The sequence below is a fragment of the Eupeodes corollae genome, chromosome 2 (assembly GCF_945859685.1).
Source record: "Eupeodes corollae chromosome 2, idEupCoro1.1, whole genome shotgun sequence".
NCBI lineage: Eukaryota > Metazoa > Arthropoda > Insecta > Diptera > Syrphidae > Eupeodes > Eupeodes corollae.
Window position 1 is genome coordinate 32,327,221 of NC_079148.1, and position 24,787 is coordinate 32,352,007.

Below are 24,787 nucleotides of genomic sequence, written 5' to 3' on the forward strand. Positions count from 1 at the left end.
TTTAATTCAAGTCTCTAGCGTTTTTGGTTCGTAAAATATTTAATGTTAACCAAAATTTTCACCTTTTTTCAAACTGCTATGGTAAAAAAACCACCTATGCAATTTTCTTGAGAGCCCTTTTTGCATCTTTCTGCATTATTATCTGTATAACAAAATTTATTTGAAGTCGATATCTCTTCTGGTTCCTGAGCTATGGACGCACAGACATCTTTCTAAAAATCTTTCAGGCCAGGGTAGGCTTTTGGAGGCAAATCGAAGGAAACGACTTTCAATTTCTGAAATAAGTATGTCCAGAGGACCATACTTGAGACGCGTATTCAAGAATGGGGCGGACAAATGTGATTAAGGAAGATCTACTAACCACAGGATTGAAATATTTCTTTAACCAACTTTTTACAAAGCCGGCTTCGGAGATGGCTTTAAGTATGAAATCTTTTATATGGCCTGGAAATTCAGCTCTCCGTCACATAATGACAAAAAGTCATAAATAACTTCAACAAAACGAAACAGTTGATTATTGAAAAAAATAAAAACTGGCATTTATCTAATCTAAGGACTACTTTTTACATCAGACTAAGACACTATCGAGGTTTAGTTGAATTAAATCAAAATCCATCATCGCCATAATGGTTTTTAACAACTTGGAGTCATCAATTCCATATTGTTAATGGTGAACATAAAAAGACCTTTATGGCTACCTTGGGGTACAGATAGTCAGAAGGTAGGTAGGAGAAAACGGTAGAAAAGAATGCATCTGAATTCAATTTCGTACACGTGGTTTAAGCCTCTGCTGGGTAATAGCTTTACGTGATATGCCTAGGAATGAGAGAGCTGATGAACTTGTGAGGAAAGGTACCACGCTGTACAAACCAATATTGACTCTACCATAAGGAATCCATAATGTAAATCAAAACAGATCGTTGGTATCAAAATACTCTAGGAAACCAATGAACGATAGAAAAGCCTTGCAACCTGCACCACAGCCAGGAATCATTTGACAAAACAAGATCCCATTTGACTATGTGCACCTTATATAATAAACCGTCACAACCTTTTGAGATGCCACAAAAAAATACGACTTTTTGGCACATATGCAAAGGGTGCTAAAATTAGGAAGAGCACGAGGACACTACTCACTTCCTTCATTAAAACAAAAAAAAATATAAGCTTAAAACAAAACAGTCTTTCTTTTTCTAAGAAAAATTCTAAGAAAATTGTGACGTTAAACTTTTAACAGAATCAACGCCTCTAACAAAGTCACAAAAATTAGCAGAACTATGGAAGGACTATGTCCGGGAATTTTTAAATTAAATGTATAAAAAGGGGCACTTATGCTAACTTAAGATATATGTACATGTTTCGTTTCCAAGAAAAAAAGCTAAAACTAATATTGCCGTCGGGATATGAAACTCGATATAATAGACGCATAGACAAATAATATAATTTTTGAACAATTGGGTGATGGCATAAACATCACAGACATCAGTTGAACTTTTCCATTTTCCACAACGTACAGTAAATGCCCACAGGAGAACACTTTTGGTGCTAAATGTGTTTTGTTTTAACCCCAGTTGGCTTTAAGTGAAGTGCAATTTCATTTCATTGCCTTAAAACTAGAACAAATTATTTTTTATCAGGTCCTTTCTGGAAAAAAAATGATACTTGTAAAATCAAAGTTTACACTTCACTGTACGAATAATGGGTTTGCTGTGGAACTAAGGGTATACATTTATAGGACTAGGAAAATCTGGTTCTATCGGATTTTTTTTTTGTTAGAATGGAATTCGTTTTAAAACAAAACACAACAAATTCATTTAAATTATGAAAATTTGTACACAAATTGTATGACATTTAATTTTTAAAATAAATGCCAGATTACAAACCTCTCATTAGAAAACAACTTGTATTTCACCCGCCCTTTAGATAACAAACAACAAAGTCAATTATGTATATTTATCGATCAATTGAAGTTAAATCAAAATATCTATATTCAGCCTTGTATATGTTTGAGCAAAAAGATAAGCATCAATGTAAAATATAAACAACCCTACCACATATAGGGTAAAGGTAAACCAATATTATTAATAATTTATAAAATGAACTATAATTATTTTTCATCATTAAACCTACATTTTCCTACTCGTTATCCTGAATTGCTCAGTGATTACAGTAAACAAAAAAATTAAATTATATCTGCGACTAAAAATGAAAACAACACGAAAGTCTATAAATAATATTCATATCCAACTCTATGCCCGGATAGATTTGTATGGATAACGTAGGTGCAACATATTAATAAATAAATATGTATAAGGTAAGTTTAAAGTCTAAAAGTAAATAAAAGGGAAATAATTTCTTTTTAATGAACATGCAGTTTATTAATAAATTAAACAGCGATTGAATTGATTTATATTCATCAAGAAAAATTTAATGGACGTTAATATTTTTATCAACGAAAAAAATTATAAATAATATCTATTAAATTAATAAATTGATTAAAATAAATATATGCTATGAATTACGTAACTCTCAAATAAAATTGATTAAATTAGTTTATTTATTTTGATCATTTAACAAAATGTTCATATACATAACTGGAAATTGTTATTGTATTTTATTAAATAATATTTCTGTTTTTATTTGTATTGCAGGAGTTGCCCATATTACTTCTGAGTTAAGTGGGAATTCACCAAGTATTGACGTAAATCAGGTAAATTAAATTAAATGCAAATACCAACAAAATATAAACAAAAGAAAAATCAAATCAGAACTATGCCAAAATATAATTATTCATAATATGCATTAAAAATAAGTTGTTATTTATGAAATTTCAAAAACTATGTTCTTCCTGTAAAAACCGAAAAATATTTAATTAGTAAAATATTTCTGAAGAAAATCACCAACCACTTTACCGTTTTATTACTATAACCAAACCATTAGGCAATTAAGGATATTTTCGCTTATTTAATAATGATGCAAATTAACATACCTAATTTAGAAAAATAACACGAAATCCCCTCGTTATACTCGGAAACATAGCTGCAACTACAAAAACCTTTATACAAATTTAATAAATTTGTTGTTTATGTTTAAAAACATTGGAACGAATTTCATCAAACTATCCGACTAGGATTAAGGCATAAAATGATGAACTATGCATCTATATCCATCCGTCTGTAGACAAGGCAAAATGAATATTTAAGTAAATATATTTAATATTAGGCGGTGCAATAGCTAGTAGCGATCCAGGGTCTAGTGACTTACAACTATCAATCATTCCTGTGTAGCAGTGTTAACCGAACAGCTGATTTGAGAAAGTATGTTAACTTCCCATTGCAAGTTATTGCAATTGGTCCGATTTGTCGAATTGAAAATTTTGACATTTCCCGACGTTTCAAGGTCCCTAAAGTCTAAATAAAAGATTTTTACAGAGATGTCTGTGCGTTCGTGTGCACGCACATTCAAAAGGCTGTTTTCGTCATCCATATATCAAGAACATTTACTACAACTTATTAAAAACCGATGATTCAAACATCTATTAAAAAATTTAAGACATTAGCTTTAAACTTATTTCACCTTGTAGAAAAAAATATTGTTATGGGTACATTTCGGTCCAACTGTCAATTTTTCATGATCATTTTTAAAAATCGGTATTCCATCCTCGATATGTCGTGAATAAAGAAAGGTATTGACTTTAAAATTATTTGATTCTGTTATTCATTTTCTTAGGAAAAACCAATATTTACATATTTGTTCTGAATATCTCTTATATATAAAAATGAATCGCAAAATGTGTTGGTTATTGCATAACGCAACAACGCCTGAACCAATTTGGCCAATTCTTTTTTTAAAATGTTCGTGGAAGTTCAAGGATGGTTTTTAAGGTGAGAAAAATTCCTATAATTGCCGCAAAAACCATATAACCAGCCCTCTTCTTTTTCCAATACAAATGTTTTCTAACAAAAATTTAGTCGGCTTAAAGAATTTGACTTCAAGTCATATCAAATAAAAAAAAAAGAGGCTGGGATGCGAACCACACTGATAACTTCCCATCCCGTCTATCGATTTGTCTTGCCTAAAAGTTTGTCTATAGTACTCGTATCAATTTTTACCAAATTTGCGTACTATTTTTTGTACATTTTATTTTTTGTGAAAAAACGGACTCTTGGATTTTTATATAAAAATTAATGAATAATAAAAACAATATTTTCTGTGAAATAAAATAAGTTTGAAGCCAATATTTTTAATTTTTGAAAAGCTATTTGAGCCGAAAGTAAATTTTTACCAAGTTTTAGTATTGCTTTTTTTAGAGTTTTATTTTTTGTAAGAAAAACTGTCAATTCGAATTTTTTTAAAATGTTACCAAATCTTGAAAACAATATTTCTTATAAGATAAATTAGTATGAAGCCAATATTTAAAATTTTTGAAGAGATATTTGAGTCAATTTTTACCAACTTTTATACATTTTTTTTAGGTTTTTATTTTTTGTAAATTCCATTTTTCTCAAAATTTGTCCTAATGTTGAAAACAATATTTCTTATAAGAAAAAAATAGTAAGAAGCTATTATCTCAAAGTTTTTAAGAGATATTTGAGTCGAAAATCAATTTTTAACAACTTTTGTTAATTTTCTTTTCGGATTTTAATATCTTGTAAAAAAACTGTCAATTCGATTTTTCTCAACATTTTATCAGATGTCAAAAACGTTATTCTTCGTTGCGCAAAATTGTTTTAGAGATGAAATCATATATCAGTCGTAAGATTTTGGAGGTGACAAATTTTGTTTTCAGTTTAATTGATTTATAAAAAAACGGTTAATGGATTTTTTTTCATAAAACATATTTCTTTGATATCACGTTACAATATATTACATAAAATTTAATTCAAGTCTCTAGCGTTTTTGGTTCGTAAGATATTTAGGATTAACCAAAATGTTTACCTTTTTTTCAAACTGCTATGGTAAAAAAAACCAACCACGCAATTTTCTTGAGAGCCCTTTCTACATCTTTCTGCCTTATTATCTGTATAACATAATTTATTTGAAATCGATATCTCTTACAACCAACAAGTGACCATGCTTAAAACTCAATAAAATATTGACTATACATCTGGCATCCATTTTCTATCATGATATCTTTTTGTATGACAACTTTCACTTAAATAATGGGACCTCGAAAGCAACCAAGTATTCTATAGTTCTTTCGAGTCATCTCTTATTTAAAAACCTATAAATATTGATAAACTGTTACAAAACTTTTTAAAAGACACATTTGTTTGTCAAAAGCGAAAGAAGGAACGTTTTGTTGAAAAAGTGTTTCCTTTATATTCTTCAAAATGTTGTACACATGTCTCACTTCTACTAAAAGTATTCCAAAAACCTCCAGGCAATAAATAAATTCTTCATTGGCAAAAGTCAATTGTGTCAACACTTTGAATTATGCCCTGAATTAAATATTTGTGCTTAATAATAAAGTTATTAGAGTTAAGTTTAGTTTTCAAGTATTCAACTTTTCAGCTTTTATTGTCAATGTGGCAAATCTAAAAGGCTGCAGGTATTCAACTTCGGTTATAACTTTCAACACAATTTGGTTGCAAACTCGTACTTTTGAAACTCTCAAACTATTCTAACCAATTGTTGAAAATGTCCATCTTTTTCTTTTTCATAAGAGAAGAAAATTCTTTTTATTTTCTATTAATTCAAGTGTCAACAATAAAACCTTTATTTTGGTATTCTTTTCGGTTTACATTCATCAAGGAACACTCTCTTGGTTTAGGTCTCAATGGCTTAGGTACCTTTCTAGTTTTCTTCATAGTTTATTGATTTTATCATTTTGCTAGCAGGAAAACTTTTCCATCCTCTTGTCATCATTATTCCAGATGCTATGTCATTATTTCTTCAAAATCCTTAAAGCCCTAAAGAACACTTTGGTACACACACACACACCACGACCAACCAACCAACTCCACGTTCGTCGTTGTCGCCGTCAAAGGAGGAGAAATAGAAGCATAAGATTCTCTCACGCAACGAACCTTCATCATTTCTTACATAAGAAGATGTTTTCCAAAAACGAAACCAAGCCAAAAAAAAATTGCTCGAGACATTTCCTTCCAAAAGAACTTCGGCCAAGGTGACACTAACCTTAAACTATATACACCAACACCGGGCTATAAACCTACGAGCAGCATCCTCTGTCCCCAAAAACTATTGGGAAGAGGTTATATGCGGTGTGGTATTATTTTATGTGGAGATTCATGAGTCGTGCTGCACGGATCCTTCCTTTTTTGCTTGCTTTCCTTATTTCAATGGGGAGGACACAAAATAAATAATCTCTCGTCCCACTACCAGCCACAGCAGCAGCACCAGCGTCATCCTCAACCTCATCGCCATCGTGTGTAGGGAATTCCAGGATAATTTTTGTTTGCTCCAAGGGACGAAATGTCCTTAAGATGTTAGGTGAGATTATTTGTGTTTGCTTAAGGCCTAGTGATGTTTTTGTTCGCGTGTTGTTTTTATGATAATTTCTTTTGCTCTGTGTTTGCTTTTGCTTTGTTTTATAAATAAGTTTTCTACCGGAATTCACAATGTATTTAGATAAACTACACATACACATACACATCCCTACCATAGAAAAAGGATATAAAACTGTAGAAATTCTTGGTCAATGATGGAAGAAATATAAGAAAATACATAGAACAAGATTATACGATGCTGTTGTCGTTCCATTTAAATGAAGGAAGGTGTGTATACGTTCCTGCGAGAGCATAAGGAACGGATGAATGTCAAGAGGGATGTCCTTCGCATGTGTTCTTATTGACAATTTTATTAAGGATATATGTGTTCCTCCATACCTTTTTATATGTAAGCATAAAGGTCCATAATTGACTCCAGCCTCCTAATGTGATGCAAATGTAATTTGTTGTTACTTTGAAAAGCAAATGCTTTCTCAAATTGGCGGGAGGAATGTTAATCTTTTGCGTGGAGACAAAAAAAGGAGGGAGATCCTTTTGTCTACCTTCCTACATACAAATCAAGTCAAGGAGATGAGAGGGTGGTTTTTAGAGCGAATACACATTATGTGTGTAGATTGTAGATATGTGTTTAAGGCGAAAAGTAAAAATAAACACAAAAACAAAGTAGATGCATATTTAAGTAGGAAGGAGGTCGGGTCTTGTCTGTTTTCTGTGTGTCATGCTATCAAAAATAAACTTAATTAATGGGATTCTTCATGCAATCAAATGTAAATTACGAGTTCTGTAGAAAAAAAAACATATTTTTATTTTTGTGTATGTTGCATGGGTTGGGTAGCTACCATTTAAATATGAAAAACTTTTGAGTAGCTTTCTAAATATGTGAATAAGGAATACTTATGTTTAATTCGTGACTTTTGGTCAAGAACTATAGTAAACGTTTTTGATGGCAGGAGTGATGAAAATACTATAATTTAACTTTTTTACTTTCGGTATTAATAATAGGGTTATGTAGGTATTGTATGGATTGGATACTTATGGATAAAATTTTCGAAGACGTGAAACAAATTATCTAAAGATTATAAAGACTATAAGCTCTAGCAATTATACTCAGATTCACCTTGTATTGATTTAGATCGAAGCTTACGAAAAATAATATTTCTTATGTATATGTTTTATTTTAAATATTGACAACTAGTAGATTTTATTTTATTTAATTACTCAAAACTCCTCATATAAAATTTACCTTAAGCTTACCATTTTTATCTGTGCTATGAAAACCAATGTATTTTTGTAGATAAAGATTATTAGGTACTAGATTATAGGATATAATAAAGCATAGATGTAGATTTCTAACAATACCCGCACTATGGTAATTATGCTAGATTAGTCTAGATCTAATTGAAGTTAAAGCAACAACATTAAACAACGTGGTTCAACTTGTGTGTTTTTTTTATCATATCGTATAGTTTAAAACTAATAGTTTAAGACGTTTGAAATCTTGACAAAATGTTAATATCATATCAAAATTTGTCGCTTAACTAGTTTGAGTTTGTTGATAACGAATTCCCCGGCCAAACTTAAGTTGACACTGAAATTTGTATGTAAAAGTTTGTACAAACATTCTTGAGACTGTTATCTAGGTGAACAAGACTCATAGGGTCTCGTCGTATGATAAGGCTTAGGAAAAAGTTTCGGACAACATGGATTTTTACTTATACTATGGCAATAAACTGGAAACGATTCAAGCTTTTAAGGCCAACTTCAACCAAGCAATCCGTGAGCTACAGCTCTAAACCATCAAGAAGTTCTTGCAAAATTGTAGAGTCAGAATACGCTTCAGCTAAAATAGTTGCTTAATCTTGGAAGAAATTAGTTTCGCCAATTTCATTACATTTTTTTAATTTTTAATTGACCCCACCATTTATGTGTACATTTGAACTTTACCAGCCTACATTCTAAAATCAGTATTGAAGGTACCCAAATCCTAGTCAATTCAAAGGGAACTATGATGGTTGATGATATAATTTTTTTTTCAACCAGTGCTTATTTCGTGAATGGTAACATTTAGCTCATGTCTGATTTGACAGATAAGTAGTTTTCTTCTGCTAAACGAATATGGTAGTGTATACGCTTAAGCAACGCTGGGAACAACGCTTAGAGAAGATGTCGATTTTGCCAAAAAAAAAATAAATTCAAATAATAAATACAAAATAAAAAAAATTAGTTAAGTAAATAAAATAAAAACAAATTGCTTTAATCTTAATAAGTTATCTATTCTTAAATAAATTAAATTCAAATTAGTTCACATAAACTTAATTTGATATATGTAAAATGTAAATCTATGAAGTTTCAATGGAAGGTATATCTGATAGACATTTATTTCTCAAATTCATGGTACCAATTAAAACTTGTTCAACGAGAAAATAAAGAATGAATTTGGAAAAACATTCGACTATTTTCGACCCATCATTTACAAGCTCTTCAATTTTCCTTTTCGGGAGAAACTCCGGAAAAAGTTAGAAAAAAAGATATTGTAGAAGCTGAAATTCTGAATCCTAGAGAAACTGAAATTCAGTGCAATGGATTCTTCATTAAAATAAAACATGTAATGTATTTTGAAATGATAAAAGAAAACGCTTCATGGAGTATATACTGCACATATATCATGCAACACCATACCCCACTGACTGCGGAAATAAAAAAGGAAACTATAACCCATATACCAAATCGTTTCGAGAAAAATTGGAAAATAGTTATTGTTATTGTCTAACAAAAAATTGGGACTGTTAACTCTTAGAAATTACCAAAATAGAAGAAAGCTAATAGCGTATGATAAAAATAATGGTTTGAATTTGACACTTTAAAGTTTCAACATGTTAGCCGTGTTTTATTATTTTCAAAACAAAAACAACAAGCGATATTGCTTTCTACTGAGAGCTTTTTTTATGAACCAAAAATAAGTTCATATTCTGGTCCATAGGTGGCTTTGAGGATAGGTAAAGAAAAAGAGACGAAATGCAAAATAGTTGCAAGCTAAATAAAAAGGGATGTACACAGTATATAAACCTCTGTTTACCACATTGTCTAATTTTTTCCGAAGATCTATATTATATTGTTAGAACCATTTACGAGACACTTTCAATTTCAGAAAATCGGAGTACTTCCTACGAAACTTATTGATATAATTCTGTTAACTCAGTGCCGGCTTATTTAAAGTTTTTTTCACATAAACGTCTTTTTACCATATATGATCGTCAGAATTGGTTAAAAGCAAAAATATGAAATTCCATAATCTAAATTATTAATTTATTCATATTTTTTTGCATGACTTCCCAACCTAAAATTACTCTAAAAACCGCATCCGGACGTATCCAGATTTTTACTGAAAAATTTTGCTAAGACCCTATACTTTCTATTGAAAATAGTTTGAAAACAAAGCAAACAGAAGAAGTAGTTAAAACCTTATGTGAAATAAAAAAATTCACAAAAATAAAGGGTGTCCCAAAATTAACGCAAGATTTGAATTAAATAGAAAACGCCGTTTTTAGTCTTTTGATAGTTATATTTTTATTGACTCGTAAAGTACATAGGATAGGGTTGTATATGGAATAACACATCGGACAAATGGCCTCCACGGCCTTGCATGCACATGCGCACTCTTTTGTTGAAATTTTCCATGACTATTTTGTATAAATGTGGCTGAATTTCGTTGATGAGCGTTGAATCTCCTCCTTTAATGCACGGGTGGTTGTGAGCTTGTTGACATAGACTTGTAATTTCTAATAACCCCATAAAAAGAAGTCTAATGGTGTTAAATCACACGATCTAGGTGGCCAATTTTGATCACTGAAACGAGAGAGTACACGACCTGGAAATGTCTCATGCAATAATTGAATTGTTTCACGGGCTGTATGACATGTGGCACCATCTTGTTGAAACCACATATTGGACACATCAATATCATCCAATTTTGGCAGAAAGAACTGTGTAATCATGTCGCGATATCGAGCACCAGTAACAATCACTGCTTGACCAGCATCATTTTCAAAAAAATATGGCCCAATTATGCCTCCAGCCCAAAATCCACACCATACAGTCACGCGTTGTGGATGCATTTGTTTTTCGACAATCACATGTGGGTTCTCCGAACCCCAAATGCGGCAATTTTGGCGATTGACAAAGCCATCAAGATGAAAATGTGCTTCATCGCTTAGGATGATTTTGCTCCAAAAATCAGGGTCCATTTGTGGATGTTCAATAATCCATTCAACGAACTCTCTTCTTTGTCCATGGTCATTAGGCTTCAATTGTTGTGTTTATTGAATTTTGTAAGCATGAAGATACAGATCTTTGGTGAGTATACGCTGTAGAGAGGTTCTTGAAATTTGCAATTCTTGTCCACGACGTTGAATTGAGGTTCCTGGATTGTCAGCAACACTCTCACGCACTGCTTCGACATTCCCATTTGAACGGCTTATTTTTGGACGACCAGTGTGTTTGGCGTCTCCAAAGGATCCAGTCTCCATGAATTTTTTTATTTATCTCTTCACAGTTGACGAAGTTAAAATACTACTCCGACCATATTTTGTATGAAATTTTCGAACTGCACCCGCCAAGCTTTCACTATTTTTGAAATATTCTTTAAAAATGAAGACACGTTGTTCTATCGTGTAACGCTCCATTTTTGATAACCCTATATTGTTAGCTGTCAAATTGCTTTTTTTCAGGGTTGCCAACACTTTACTGCACAAATGGCGGCAAATTCAAATCTTGCGTTAATTTTGGGACACCCTTTAGAATGATTCTTCGTCAAAAAATATTTTATCCAATTTTTTTTTAATAAAATAACATACGGTATCGTTTTTCTATTTATTTCAATCATATTAGCAGAAAAAATTATTTAAAACTTTGAAATTTCACAATATACTGATCATTTAAGGAAAACCAATATTTTATCATTTTTCACGATATTTGAACTTTGACCGAAAATCTACTGGTCTCCATTTTCTGTTTAATAAAAAATCTACTTTCAGAAAAATAGGTTTTGTCCGCATTTTCCTCATTGTGCGCCCTACGTACCAAACAGCAAAAACTGTACTCGATGTTTTTATAGCATTTTCAAAAAAAAAGTTATTTGGCGGACCCTTTATAAAATGTCTTTAGCAAAATTTATAAACTTATATATATTTTTTTACAATTCAATATCTTTACATGATCACATTGCATTTTGAAGAATTTTCCTTTGTACCAACCTTCATTAGTATAAGAATAATTCCTAGGCTTTGACGATTATATTTCTACTTTGAATTCTACAAACCATTTTTCTTTTATTCACTCGTTGATAAATCTTTTAAAACAAGAAAATTATGACTTTTTGTAAAATAGCTTAAGTTAAATTCGTAGGGTTTTGCAAAAGGTTAACTTACGTAGATAATGATTCATCGTGTGAATCAATTTATTTTATAAAAGTCATAAATTATTTCCGTAAAATAGCTAATGTTGTTTTTGTGTTCGGTATAATTTAAAAAATTCGTTTATGTCAACATAAATTTTTTGCCACAAAACTTTTTTTCCATTTACATTTCTTATGTTAACTAAAGATGTTTTACCATATTTAAAACCATATTAAAAACAAAAACACAATAACGAATTTAACCGACCTAAGAACATCTTAGCATACTTGATAAATGAAAAGCCACTAAAGGTGTTTTGGTAAAATAACTTAAGTCTAAAAAACACTAATAAATGTATTAAGAAACTCAATTTATCAAAATATAGTTTTACTATTTATCAAATCAAATGGGGTGGCGCAACAGTCCGTTGTGGACCAGGGCCTAGTGACTTACAACTCTCAACCATTCCTGTGTGCGAGTACTGTTGTCAGGAATGGAAGGGACCTACAATTTTAGGCCGAATACGAACGGCTTATTTGAGAAAGCACTTTTTCATGACAATAATTACTCTTGAAGGATTTGTCAATTCCTCGCAAAAGGTAATACCCGCGAAAATTTTTTTTTTAAATTAAGGTGGCACAGGCAGGGATTGAACCCAAAAAACCCCTTGCATGACAGTCCAACGCACTTTTTTTTTTTATATAATTCATTTTTATTAATTTATTCTTAAACCTATCTTAAAGCTAGACAAAAATTCATAAAACTAGCCTAATTATCTATAACTTACAACTAACTTAATGGTCCCATACGGACACTCTAAGTTAAACTATAACACTTAAAACTAATGCCTTTCTGCCCTAAGATCTATTTTACTTCATTTAAATTTCATTTCATTTATTTTTGTATTTATTAGAAAATTTGAACAAAAAACTAATATCAATATCCTTTTTTTATTTATTTTTACTTACAAACGACTTAAAGTTAGGTCCTTAAATAAAACTTAAAGCTAACTTAAACTACCTATTCTACCTATAAACTACTTAAAACTAGAACAACCACAGCAGCAAATCTAACGTTTTCGTTTTTATATTTTATTGTCTTTTTTGTACGTTTTTTAATTTTTTTGTATTTTTTCTTTTGTGCCACCATGCCTATTCTACTTAAAACTAATCCCTAAAACTATAAAACAAGTATGTAAGCCGGCCAAGGCTTAAAACCCCATCCCGGCTACTCAATATCAAGTGCCGATTGAAGCCACCAAAACTGGTTCTCCTGCTTCAGCCTATCAGTTCGGTCCCGTTCGGACACAGCCCTACTGAACCGAAGGAGCTCCGCTCCGCCTAGTGCCATGACGTCCTGACTGTACGGGAGTCGCCTATCCACGGTTCTTCGTCTGACGTGGTAGATTAACGGAACTGCCAATCTATCCTGTATCAGACCGCATTTGTCTAAAAAGAGGAATGCATCTGGTGGAATGAACCCGCTTAAGCGTGCACTTTCAAAATACTCGTCGTTCGGATAGAACGCCCCGAAAATTAAATTGTTGGTCGAAGACATATGTAGCTCTTGCAATGTGACCTCGAACGAGTTTTATCACGAAATTGTCAATTCTGTTGATTCGAGCTCCGTTGTATAGGACCTCGTTAGAATAGTAATGCACATAAGAAGATTCGGCTGTTCGATATAAGCCGGTACAGCGTCTTAAACACTGCCGCTCGAACACCCGAAACTTCTCCATCTGGGAAGGGGCAACGTTGAACCACACAGGACAGCCATAAACGATCATTGGCCGTATGAGGGCCATGTAGCAAATTACCTTCACTCTGGGGTCAAGCCGACTGCTAAAAAACAGCCGTTTCGTAAGAGCGAAGGCTCCTCTGGCCCTGGTCAGAGCAGCATTTATATGTCTGTCGAAATATAAATACTGATCTAACCAGATAACAGTCCAACGCACTAACTACCATGCCAAGGGTACTATTTATACTCTTCTGAATTTTTTTTAAACAAAATTAATTAATTTATTTTTTCCAAATTAACTTTATATAATATACAATTTTATTAAAGTTGCTGGCGTTATTACTTCGCAAGATATTTTGGTCAGCCAAAATGTTTACTCTTTTTTTAAAAGACCACCCTCGCAATTTTTTGAAAGTCTTTTTTGCTTCTTTTTGTATTATTATCTGTGTAACAAAATTCATTAGAAGTTGAAATATCTACTAGTTTTTGAGATATGAACGATGAAAAAAGTCATCTTTTTAAAAATATTTGATTTACACTCCTGGGACCTTAAAACGTCGGAAATTTTTAAAATGTTCAGTTAGACAAATTGGACCGATTGCAACAACTAAAACGAAACTGTAGATACTAAACTGTACGAAACAACAACTAAAACGAAACTTATAATGTACAAGGTATAAAGAAGTTACAAATTAATTTTCAGCTTACTATCTACCATATCAAGGTGAAACCTTCCTGCTTTTTTCCAATACTTCGTACTTGTTTTCAAATCTACTCTGTGAACGTATTTTAATTTTAAGAATATTTTACCACTTTTTGAGACGTTGCATCTCCAACATTGAAGTGTTTTTATTTATAATAAAAGAAAACTTCCTTTTTATCTCACGAACCGATAGGACCTTATTTAATTCAACATCAATTTCTTTCTCTTAATAAAAAAAAAAACATCAAGCACTTCCTTGTATATATTTATTTTTATTTCTTAAATTGATTTACCTTTCCACCACAAATTGTCTCGACATAAAATGTCAATATCGAAGCCAAATTTAAGTACTTATTTCCTTCCTTTTACTGCCTTTAAAACGTGATTGATTGAGACAACGCCAATCTGATTTATCTATACGCTCCAATTTTTATGGATAAAAGTTAAAGCTATTTCACGGGTCCCATGGTGATCTTAAAAGACCTTAAGTGCAATGTTCACAGGTACGAACATTGTTCATGACAGGTTTCAAATGTGAAGCAAATTGGTTCCCGACATCATTTAGATTCTAGCTCTTTTCACAGTCGACCCGTTACTCCCAAAGTTAATCTTCTTTATAACACCTCCCTCATCAGGGAATTCTAAGGCTCCAACCAAGTGGTTAATAGCTTTTAAAATTTTCAACACATAAACCCACCTGCCAACAAAATATCATCATTTATCATTTTTTATTTCCTTTCTTTCCAGTCATTTATATGGCCGCTTGCTCGACCAGCCACCGCCGAAGAAACCCTCACTGTCGAACTTCGGACACAAACCACAAAAATACTCCTAAAAACAGCACTCGGCTCAACAAGTTCAAGTCGACAAGGGAGCAGTGGAACAATAAGCAGTAGCAGCAAATGTATCGGCCAATATGTGATTTTGATGCAAGGTAAGAAACAGTTTTCACAGATCAAAATATATTTTCGAAAAACAGAGAAAAAGGTAAAAAAAAACTCAACCCTTCAAGAACAAATAAGTACCCTTCTTATTGTTAATATTGAAATAACCCATTTCAAATGAAACAAAAGAGGAAATTTAATAAAACAACAAGAAAATGAGAAAATTATAATAAATGATCCAAATGAACAGCTATTTGCTCTTTGTCGCACAATGACGAAAGCGTGTTCAAGGCACAGAGCAAGTTAAAGCTCAGACAGACAGGCATTCAGACAGACAAAAACGTGCCCGCCCATCATCCCCAAACCCAACATCCCACATTTTAGTCCTGGCTGATGATGGTGCCTTATGGAAGATAAAAACCAACACCACCAGTGGAGCAGAAGCACATTTTGGTGGATGAGTTAAGCTCCAAACCACATCCATTAGGGGAAATTAAATGTTCCGGAACATCTTCTTTTTTTGGGTGGGGATCAGGGATATAACATGCCTGGCCTAACATACAAACAACTTCATATTTGAAAATTCTCTAAATGTAAAGCCTCATGGACCATGGGAAAATATACAACAAGCACCATCCTTCCTGACTCAGCAACTGGTCCTGTTCACCTGATGTACCTGATGGTTTAAACAACGGAGCGAGGAAATTTATATGAAGGTTTTAATGGGTATATCTCCCCAAGGTGTAGGTGAAAATAAATTCAAAATATAGACATTAAAAGTACACCCCAATTGACAGTGCCGAATTAAATTTTAAGCAACATTGTATTGGCAGGTTCTTAGGGGCCCACGTCTAAAAGGCTTATATCTTTTGAAGAGTTGAAGTTTTCGTGGCTTTCAAAGGTTAAACACATTTTTCATTCTTGTGAAAAATCTATAAAATGTACAGGGGGAAATGGAGCTCAATCCTTACTTCACAGAAAATGTTTTTAAAGAATGAGTCATTTATGAGTTTTCTAATATTGGTACCTGAAAAAACTTTGTAAAAACTTTTTCCTGATGATATTCCAAATAAAATTCTTTTTAAACATTTATTTAATTTTGAATAAAAGTATTGCCGAAGTACTTTACTTACTACTACTTTTTGTATACTCACAAACTTGGGACTTGTGCGCTAACGTTTATAAAATACTGTAACAATTCATGCATCACATGCATTTACAAGTAATAAAGTAATAAAACACTTAGATAAGTAAAATATTGACGAAGTACTTCAAATACTTAAAAATTAAGTAAAATTTAAGTAAATACTTCTTACTTGGTACTTGTTTTTAAATATTATAAAAAGAACTCATGTTCTTCGGTACAATAAGTACCACAGTTCCAGTAGTTTTAAGCCCTGAAATACTTAAGTAATATAGGCTGTGTACAAATTTAAAAATGTACGAAGTAACTAAAACAACGAATTTAAGTAAAAATTGAGAGATAAGCAGGCCTCTTTTCTAAAGCCCTTTTTGAGTCCAGCACTGTCATTGTCATGCGCGCCCAAACAGCTTATAACTGGAACTCGTATACTATGATACCTTTGTTTTGCTTATTTCCTATGTTTGTCTTTATTTCTACCATTTTTTTGGGTTGCAAATGTAGGTCAAGTGCAAAACCAGGAAGTTTAGGTAGGTGTACCCATACAACGAACGACGAATAGCTGTGTTAAATTTTTAACAAAAAGGAAACAAAAAAACTAAATTTCATTAAAGTTTTTGGCTACACAAAATTTGTTTCAAAGAAACAAAAAAAAAATCTCAAATTTAATTAAAGTTTAAAGTAGGTTTTCAACTTTTTGTTTGAGTTTAAAAAAAAAAGAAGATAATTCGCTTTTGGGATATTTATCAAAAAAAAAGGGAAAGTTAATCAAATATGTAATATTTTTTGGGAAAATTATTTAATTTTGGAATGAAAATCTATTGTTTTTTTGAATTTATAGTGCCGGTATTTTACATTTTTAGTATTGAACCATTTCGGTTTAAGTTATTTACTATCCATACATCTTTATCTTTAAAAAATGAATGGTAAATGTAATTGAAATTTTAGCAGATAAGCTGATCCAAATTCTTTAATTGAAACAAAAGGTGTTGAGAGCTCAACATGTTTTTTTTTCGGAAACGTGATTCTTTCTAGCGGATTGGTAAGAATGTTTGACAACAAAAACAGTCCATTTTTAAACATCAATGTGAATTTTTTCCTTAAGTTATGTGTTAAGTGTCATATTTCACAGACTCCCAGATAAGGCACTGAAATAATAATTCTTCCTTAATCAAGAGTTTAAAATACCTACTACTGTTTAAAAACCCAAGCAAAACATTAACGCCTGATAAATCACTGTTATCAAGTCTTTAGTCTTCGTTTTTGTACTCATAAGCTAGTTAAACTTTTTTATCCCTCCTTTGAAGTTATTGTATTAAGTAATATTTGTCAAACTGAAATTTTTGAAAATTTTAGATGTGTCAAAAACTGTGTACCATCTGCAAAGATTAGCAATATAGAATTATTTAAAACAGAAATAAAATAAACAGCAATGGACCAAGGTGACTCCCCTGAGGTACACCAGAATAGACTTCAAATTGACATGAAAGGTTACTCCTGAATACGACGCTTAAATATAAATGTTTAAGATATACGAAATCCACATAAAAAACGATATTAAATCCAATAGTACTTGATTTAATAAGAAGAATTTCATGACTTCATATTTGAATTGAAAGTAGGGGTGCAATCGACTTGATAGTATTTTTCGAATGCATCGAAACAAAATGTAGAGAATTGTAATAAATTAATAATTGTAGATTTTTTTTACAAACCGATGTTGATTTTTAGCACAGACAAGTGATTCAAACAATTTAGGAAATGAAGACAATTTCGCAATAGGACGATAATTCGTTATTAAAATCTTAGAACATTTTGTATGAACTAGCGTTAGGTGTGAATATTTCCAAAGATCTGGGAACTTGGAACACTTAAAAGACTCGTTGAAAAAATGACTTAAACACTCGCTTAGCTCAACAATATTGTCACGCATAAACCTTTAGAAATTGAAAATGTATTGATGTAAGATGACAATATTCTTGAGTTTTAGGAATAATAAAAGAAAATAAACTTGCAGAAGAAATATCTTCAAAAGCAGTTTTAAAATAATAACCTGTGAACGTGTTCGAAATAGACTCTGGAAGAAGGTTTGAAAAATCATTATTATCGATTACCAATTTGCATATTCGCTGCTGCATGTCTTTGATAACATCAGGAATTCTATCTTTCAGGTATTGTGGGACATAGCTATAAACCTAATCTTTCACGTGGCTAGCCAAAAAAAAGCATAAACATGTTGAATCAAAAGGTGCATTTTTCATGTTTGAGACATCTTGTTAAGAACAGACATCGTATACATTAATATATTTCAATAAGCAAAATATTATCACAAAACGTATCAAACCTGTTAAAACTAAAAATCAATTGCGACACTTCGCTGATGGATGAACCCTATGGAATAAAAATAGAAAATGAAGAACTTTAAATACACAATTAGCGACTTAAATAGACTAAATTTTAAAAGCCTTAAGATGTAATGTTAAATACATTATAATGTCATTTGTTGAACAACACACACGAATAAGCTACTTCACATGACTAAAATATCCTAACCTGTCAAATGTTTCAATCATTATCGTAGATCTGGGCGAGATGACCAAAAAGTAATTCAGTTTTGAGATATATGACTCCAAAATGTTTACCATTATTGTTCTGAAATTTTATAACTTCAATGTTAAGTTCCATTTTTAGTAAAATTGTAGTTTTTATTAGAAACATGCCTAAAGATGACACACAAAGATGACAGCTGTTACAAATTAAACTTCTTATCAGAAATAATTTATTATTGACTTATTTTAAAAGGCACATTGGGAATGTAAGCCTTTTTCAATCTCTTCTTACAATAAATTGCCTTAAGTATAACAGATTTAGCATTCGTATTATTACGGATATACGAGTACATACAAATTAAAAACACCCTCAACCACCAGAATAATCTTGGAGTCTAGATCTAACCTAGGCCTAAAAAGATAAACACATAAGTATGAAACCCTTACTTTCGTATGGTTTTTTCTCCAACTGATACAGGAAGCAAACAAAATATAATCGAATAATTAATTTAAATGAAAGGAATTTTAGAAGTTTACCCTTTTCACCCAACAATAAGATACACATATGTACGAATATTAATAATTAATTCATTCTCCCTGAGTAATAAGAAACCGGATAAATAACATGTCAATGAATAAGCATTTATAATGGTCCTTTTTTAATAAATTTCTTATGACTAGCTCTTATAGATAAACTGATGCAAAGTCCTAGAACTATACAAAAGTCTATACATAAAATATATTACTTATGAAATTATTTCACCCCACAATTATTTTATTCCCCATTACCATGATTGTTATTAACTGGAATGAATTACTTTCCTTTTCTATTGGTTTTTCTACTCGTAGAAAGTATATATATTTAGTGACTGACAGCAGCAATTTAACTTCATTCAACAACTTGACAGCAATCAGCACGGCGCACAGTGTCAATTGCCTAGAATGCAGAAATAGAAAAAGGTTTTACTATACCTTCACCAAATAACCTATATATCTAGAGATCTACGTAACTTTTCCTATGCCAAATGACGAATGTCCTGAATGCAAGCTTTGTCTAACAAGAAAAAAAGGATAAAACAGCTCCAGACATTGACCCAATTGCACCACTATAACACCATCATCGTCATCATCATCCTGTGAGCCTTCGTATCCTTTATACGTTTTGATGGAGTTCTTGTTCTTTCTTTTTGTTATAAATACTTGCATGTATACACTCCAACACCAACTAATAAATCCAGCCACTAACTAACCGTTTCATTGTATGTATGATGCCAATATACACCATAATACAACACACACCCCTCATCAGAAGATCATATACGATACCTGGCCAAGCCACCCAGGTGTCTAATTGCATGTACAGAAACGTGTTGGCATGTACTATGTAGCACTGAGTGCATGCATAAGGAGCTAATAGCCTGGCGTGGGATTAATTAAATGCTTCCGCAAGGACATGCTATTTTTACTCTCTTACCGTTATATATGTAGGTATGTAGCTTTTACTTTGTTCGAATACATAATCCTACATATCTTCACGAATAAAAGGCTTGGCAAATGTGTGATGCAGCATATACCCAGGTATAAACATATGCATGGGTAATTATTAATTTACCAACAACACTAACTTCATGTGCCAGAAAAAGGAAAAAAAAAGTTAAGATTTTACTTAGATTTAACCTTGTGTAGCTTTAAGATCATTTGTTACAGTTTATGACATCTTAACTTAGATTAAAGGACTGTATGAAAATTTACAGTGATAGTGGAGTTTAATGTCAGTAACAAGCTGCATGTTAAGAGTCTTAAAATTAAAAGGAAAGATTTGTGGTGCTCTAAAGTCAACAAAAAATAATCCATTAGTTTGTAGAGTACATATATGTACAAACAGGTCCGCGATAAGTTATGGCGTGTAAGAAGATACACAATAGCTTTTACATCCAAGAATTATCCATAGTTTAATCATCTCTTGTAAGCTTAATTTAAGAGGGTTGTTATTAAATCATATATTCTTTTATTAAAACCCGATTTTGTAAAGATCTAATTTAATTCAGTTTAGAGATTGCAATTTTTAAATCCACTTTGAGACTTTGACTTCAAATCTCGCATTCATCCCAATTATTTGATATCAAAAAGATTGCAGTTTTTTGTGCATTGAGTTGTTTTTGTAATAATTATAGTCATTTTGAAAAAATACAAAATTAGTGAACAAATTTATTTATGTTGAAAAATTTTCATTTGACTAAAAAATACAATTATGCTGAAATTAATTAACTTTTTATTTAAGAAGTTATCTTTCTGAAAAAAGTGCACGACTGGGTCACGCGAGCTTGATCATTATATCCCAAAGAGTACTTATATTTTCAAATTTAAAAAATTGAATTATTAAATACTTTTTTTCTTTAAAAAATTATATGCCATTTAATTAATCAAAAACCGACATTAAAATTAATTTTTTAAAAAATCGTTCGAATGGTTTCTCAAGTTATTTAGTATACATACAATTTTTCAATTTCGCTTTAAAAATATTTGTAGATCCTTTTAATATTACGTTTTACATATGATTTTCGTTAAAAAAATTTGAATCGTTTGTGAGATATCGAATCCAAAATATAAAATTTGATATTTTTGATCATCTTTACTATTGGGACAGTATAGGAGCTTGTGCAAGGGAAAGGCCTAATGCGAATCTGCTTAAAACTTGAGTGAATTCAATCAGCCCATTGAGCTGACTTTTTTAACTAAATGTTTGATTAAAATCTCAATTTCTAAATATCGTACGTATGCAATGTTTGCCATATAATTATTATATGCAAGTGAAAAATACAGTAATGGTGAATTTTATATATTTTATCTTTTTTAAAAATATAACAAATTACTTTTTTTTTAAATTAAAAATTAATGTATTTTGGAGATTGGTTTTTAAACGATCTTCAATTTTATCATCTCTATTCAAAAGATTTAAAAATTTGGACTCTTTAAAGTCACCTACATTTTTCTTCGAACTTTGCAGTGAGATTTAATCAGAAAGCAGCCTAATTTTTCAAAAAGCTTAAATAATAAGAAATAGCATGTCTTTTATTTTTTTCAATTTTTGGTAATGTTTTCTACTATCAATACATTCGTTAAGTGAAATCCAACCTTTGCCACGCCAGAAATTTCTAAGAAAAATTCTCTAAAAGACAGCGATTGTACTTTTTAATGAGTTTTACATTCCACCTAGAAACTATTTTCGTCCAAGTTTTTTTGTCAAGACAAGATATGAGCATTTCATGAACATTAAAATATCAAAATATTTTCTCAAAATACTATGAAAACCGCTATATATTCAAATTTTTGAATGTGCTTTAAATGTACTCTAGTTTACAAGTATTTTTATCGACTTGTATTAAACTTGAAACGCAATGAATAAAATCCGTACAAATACTTTTTCCCTAATTCCTTGAGAGCTGTTAAAAAAGTTATGGTAGTAAGACATTTCATTCAAACTCACAACGAATCAGAAAGAAAGTTAAAATTGAATGAAGACTCCCACTTGAATTCATATTTGGTGGTTCACATGCCGATCACGGTATCAACATAAGCATTTTTAGCTAAATTTCGTCAGATCAATAAACACACAGGCTTCAGGTCATCAGAAAAGTAGCATGCTTACTTTTACTCTTTCCAAGCAAACGCTGCGACGAAATTCCAAAACCATCTTTACGGCTTCAAATTTAACCCTTCAAGTTTCTTCAACTTACCCACAACTGTTAAGCCAGCTGTTTTGGCTGAAATGTGTGCTTAGTATTATAAAACGTTAATAATTTCAACCAGAATTTTGCATAAAAGTCTGAACTATTTTTTTTAATATTCATCCCAATCTTCGTTTTATAGAAGTCTGCGTCTAGAAAACACTTAACGATTTGGTCATACTAAGGCTATAGTGATTTTAAATAAATCCTGTTTATCAAATTTATTTTATTTTCTAATAACCGCGACACTCTTAACGAGTTTTTAAAACCGTATAACCGAATATTACGATTTTTTTAGGAAATTTTAAAAGGAATTTCATTTAATGTATAATAAATTTTATTTTTAAGTTTTGTAAAGTTTTGAATAAAAGTTTCAATAGAATCGTTGGTATGGCGCGAATGATCTTTAAAAAATTTAATGATTCAACTCTCCTGCTACATGTTCTTAAAAATATCAAAGAATATTGCTCACAGTTTCAATGCATTTTTTTCATTTTTTAAACAATCTTACTTAGATTTCTTAGAACACTGAGGCGATTTTTTAAAAATCAATTTATAAATTACTGCAACAATGGAAAGATACATTTATAAAATATAAAAAAGCAAAAGATTGAAATAACAAAATCAGGAAAATTTCATAGAAATCCTAGAAACTGATATGAAGAAATCATGTGGAAAAAGTGAGTGACTATATTTTCGAAAATAATTTTTAGCATCTCTACTTTAAAAATTAAGTTGTAATAAAAGTGGATAGTGTCGATTTTTTGATTGATTTTTTGTTACCTCTTTTTCTTATATCAGTAAATATTCGTGATTTGTTCAATAGTTTCCAGATCTGTAGGAAAAGTTGAAATAGGAATAATAATGGTAAAGTTTTCAAACATTAACTTTAAACTAAGATTAATAACTGTAGAATACGAAATTTGCATTAGTTTATATTTTCAAAGAAATTAAAGAAATAAGAATTTCTTATTACAATTGAAAACAAAAAAACAATCCTTGGAAAATGTTAAAGTCGTGCTCAAGTACCAAATAAAAAAGAGGCTGGGATGCGACCCACACTGATAACTTCCCATCCCGTCTGTCGATTTGTCTTGCTTAAAAGTTTGTCTATATGTACTCGTATCAATTTTTACCAAATTTGAGTACTATTTTTTGTAGATTTTATTTCTTATGAAAAAACGGACTATTGGATTTTTATATGAAAATACTGAATATCGAAAACATTATTTTCTGTAAAATAAAATAAGTTTCAAGCCAATATTTTTAAGTTTTGAAAAGCTATTTGAGTCTAAAGTAAATTTTTACGAAGTTTTAGTATTGTTTTTTTTAGAGTTTTATTTTTTGTAAAAAAAACTGTCAATTCGATTTTTTAAAAATTTTACCAAATGTTGAAAACAATATTTCTTATGAGATAAAATTACTTTGAAGCCAATATTTAAAATTTTTAAAGAGATATTTGAGTCGAAAATCAATTTTTACCAACTTTTATAAATTTTTTTTTAGTTTTTTATTTTTTGTAAAAAAACTTTCAATTCGATTTTTTTCAAACTTTAACTGAATGTTGACAACAAGATTTTTTGAAAGATAAAAGTAAATTAAAGCCAATATCTCAAAGTTTTGAAAAGATATTTGAGTCGAAAATCAATTTTTACCAACTTTTATAAATTTTTTTTTTAGGTTTTTATTTTTTGTAAAAAAACTGTCAATTCGACTTTTCTCAACATTTTTCAAAATGTTGATAACAATATTTCCTATAAGATAAAATAAGCTTGAAGCCTAAATTTCAAGTTTTTGAAAAGATATTTGAATCAATATTCTATTTTTACGAACTTTGAGTAATGTTTTTTTTTAGATTTTTATTTTTTATAAAAAAACTGTCAATTCGATTTTTCTCAAAATTTTATCAGATGTCAAAAACATTATTCTTCGTTGCACAAAATTGTTTTAGAGATGAAATCATATTTTGGAGGTGACAATTTTTTTTTTCAGTTTTATTGATTTTTAAAAAAAACCGTTATATTGATTTTTTTCAAAAATATACCTGTTTGGTATCACGTTACAATATATTATATAAAATTTAATTCAAGTCTCTAGCGTTTTTGGTTCGTAAGATATTAAGGGTTAACCAAAATGTTCACCTTTTTTTCAAACTGCTATGGTAAAAAAACTACCGACGCAA

General features: G+C 30.7%; 1 protein-coding gene across 3 annotated transcripts in view; it reads left to right on the forward strand.

The window, feature by feature from the left end:
• Positions 1-24,787, forward strand: part of LOC129944220 (otoferlin-like) — a 199,237-nt gene that overhangs the window by 105,227 nt on the left and 69,223 nt on the right. For all 3 annotated transcript variants that reach the window (XM_056053516.1, XM_056053515.1, XM_056053514.1), the window contains exons 3-4: positions 2,652-2,710; positions 15,051-15,237. In XM_056053516.1, the coding sequence (XP_055909491.1) occupies positions 2,652-2,710; positions 15,051-15,237 (246 nt within the window). The remainder of the gene's footprint in view (positions 1-2,651; positions 2,711-15,050; positions 15,238-24,787) is intronic.